Source organism: Phytophthora infestans, genomic scaffold (assembly GCF_000142945.1).
Source record: "Phytophthora infestans T30-4 supercont1.453 genomic scaffold, whole genome shotgun sequence".
Lineage (NCBI taxonomy): Eukaryota > Oomycota > Peronosporomycetes > Peronosporales > Peronosporaceae > Phytophthora > Phytophthora infestans.
Genome location: NW_003303308.1, coordinates 17,330 through 20,170, shown reverse-complemented (window position 1 = coordinate 20,170; position 2,841 = coordinate 17,330). Strand labels below are relative to the sequence as shown.

Below are 2,841 nucleotides of genomic sequence, written 5' to 3'. Positions count from 1 at the left end.
AGTCGGAAGTCCTTGCTGAAGATTACAAGGTCATCCAGGTAGACTAAGCAAATGCGCCACTTTAAGTCCACTAAGATCGTCTTCATCAACCGTTCAAACGCGGGTACAGCATTACAAAGGCCAAAAGGCATCACTAGCCACTCGTACAGACCATACTTGCACGTGAAAGCAGTTTTAGAAATACTATCCTTGTCCATGGAAACATTCCAGTAGCCAGACGCAATGTCCATAATCGAAAACAATTTCGTATCCCCCAGGACGTCGCGGATACCATCGATCAAAAGCATGGGATAACAATCTTTCACGGTCACCGCGTTCAGCCTCCGGTAATCGATACATAACCTGCTTTATCCGTCCGGCTTGCGAATCATCAGAACCGGATTAGTCCACGCACTACTCGAAGGACGGATGATTTTGTTCTCCAAGTACTGCTGAATCTCTGCCTCCATCACTTCTCCCTCAGCTAACGACACTCGGTACGGCTGCTGCTTGATCGGGGGACTGTTACCCGTGTCGACGTTTATGTACAACATCTCCGTTCGACCAGGCTTCATCGATGATGAATCCACGAACATGTCGTAGAAGCCGTTCATCTCCGGCCGGAACAGTGACTTCTGCTCTTCGGATAAGACAGACTAACAGAAGTCGGGCCGTCGCGCCAACGTCTTTGTCCGGCGGGACGTCAGGCTTGGAAGCCCTCGCTTCGCCACAGACCTCCTCTCCTTGCCCTTCGGTGACTGACATCGTCACGGAGCTCTCTACGTCTTCGGAAGGCACACTCTTACTCTGGGGCTCTTGTTCTCCTGGTGGGCTTCGTTATTAAATGCCGACGATAGAGGCATACACCACAACTGCTCCTTTCCGGATCCAGTACTCATCCGTCAACGTATTGCAGATTTCAACAACCACTTTGCCTTCCCCCACTGTACACAGCGAGCGAGCTATTCCCAAGGTAGGCAGCAACTCCACGGCACCCTCAACTAGCGCGATATCATTGTATCTCACGTTTCCGATGCCATTAGCCACCGCTAGCGCTTGGCCACGAGGAGGTAACCGTACCGACGAGGTCATCGTAGCCATGTAGGCGTCATGCACGACGGTGATCCCTAGCTGAAGCACTTCACCAGTGTCCTTAAGCGTTAAAGTCCTCTCCGTCACATCGATCAGGGCGCTGAATGCTCATAACGCGTCGGCTACCAGGATAGCGTTCACATGTAGTTTGTCGGCTACTACCAGCTTCACAGAGACTGCTTTCGATCCCAATCGGACGGGCAGATCGATACTCCCACGGACGCGCAGTTGATGACCAGACGAGCAGCTAACTTTACTGTCATACGGCTGTAGGGGCTCCGAATACCGTCCAGAAATCGCCTGTCAATGCGACTAAGCGTCGGGTTAGTGTATACAAGCATTGGCGACGGTAGGCAGTCGATATACCCTCCAGAGAGAGCCTCAAAGCTTCCGACAGCGCAAACAACACATCGCCCTCCCTGTACCACTTGTGGCATCGACGATCTTTCTTCATCTTCGTTATCCCGGACGCCAAATCCATCGGACAACTCAACCGTTACTGTCCTTAAACCACGACTAGGTGGAGGATCACACTACTCGTACATAGTGAGACGCATCTTCGTCCTTCTCTTGTCGGAACTTAAAGTCGTCCAAAGCTTCAGCGTCGTCCTTGTAGAAGGAAGAACAGTTGAAACGTACCGCACCACGTCCGCGCCGCTGCCGTCGGCGTCGACTTCGACCTCCACCCAACGTAGGCTTCTTTCCTGTATGGTCAACCAGCTTTTGCCAAATATGGTCCGCATTGCCTTCGAAATACCGTTTGGCCCAACCCATAAGAACGGTCCAGATTTCTCCTAGCAACTTATTCTCTTGAACGACTCGTTCCGCCTGCCAGCGTAGGCGTTCTTAATCCAGGCTTGGTCGTTTGTCTCTCAAAGAAGGTGCCTCATCACCCTGGACTCCGTGGGCCTCCCTGACGGGCACACAGTCTTCCTCGACCGGACATTCTTTCATTTCCTTGAGCATCCGATAGACGGCTTCGCGCGCGACGCTTCGGACCATTCCTCTCCTAACGGTCCTCCTTCCAAATCGAACATGACACGGTTGTACTTCGGTAACCGTCGCCACCATGCTCTCTGCTTCTAGAGGAAGAGCAATATTTTCGCACACAAGGCTTTCCACCGTCGGATTCACTCGGGAATCTCCCGCTACGGGATAGTCTTTCGCTTCCGCATTCTCAAACACAGGATTATCAGGTTGCCCACCTTTTCAAAGGTTCCCCGCGGAGCGCTGACGACGATCTTCGTGAAACCTTCCGACGGTGAACGGAAGTCACAACTAGCTCTTTTGGCTTCAGCCGAACTTTCAAGCGTCTCATTAAACCACTCCTGTCAGTACTCCGGTCTCTTCAACCTATCCACGCTGGCTCACTCACTCACTCAAGCACTTCCTCAGGGATCCCCAAGTACTTCGCCATGTCCTCCAAAGCCGGATCCTTACTAGCATCAGCGTTCGCCTTCATCTGACGTTTGGGTTCCAGCTCATCTAGAGGGATAACCGCTATTCCAGCTCCTTGTCGTACCCTTCCTTTCGCGCAGCTATTTTTTACTCCCGCTAGTACTTGTTTCTTCTTGACCGAAGCCACTTAACTACATGGATTCCAGTTCCGAATCTGTGAAGAAGACGAGAGTACTTTAGCCTCGAAGTTCCGTCGGCCAAGCTTCAAGTCACCGACGACTTCACCATGTTAAGGGACGGTTGGCCACTTCGCCTTCCAACGTCCTCGTGCAATAAATCCCTTGCGCTACCACTTTGGACAACCGTTTGCCT

General features: G+C 52.0%; 1 protein-coding gene across 1 annotated transcript; it reads right to left on the bottom strand.

Annotated features, from left to right (window-relative positions):
• Nucleotides 1-1,179: 1,179 nt before the first annotated feature.
• On the bottom strand, nucleotides 1,180-2,533 carry PITG_21773 (uncharacterized protein; the record flags this gene model as incomplete). The annotated part of the gene is made up of 4 exons (XM_002894795.1): nucleotides 1,180-1,371; nucleotides 1,615-1,899; nucleotides 2,277-2,373; nucleotides 2,451-2,533. 4 exons carry the CDS (start codon nucleotides 2,531-2,533, stop codon nucleotides 1,180-1,182), a joined length of 657 nt encoding a protein of 218 aa, XP_002894841.1.
• Nucleotides 2,534-2,841: the final 308 nt, after the last annotated feature.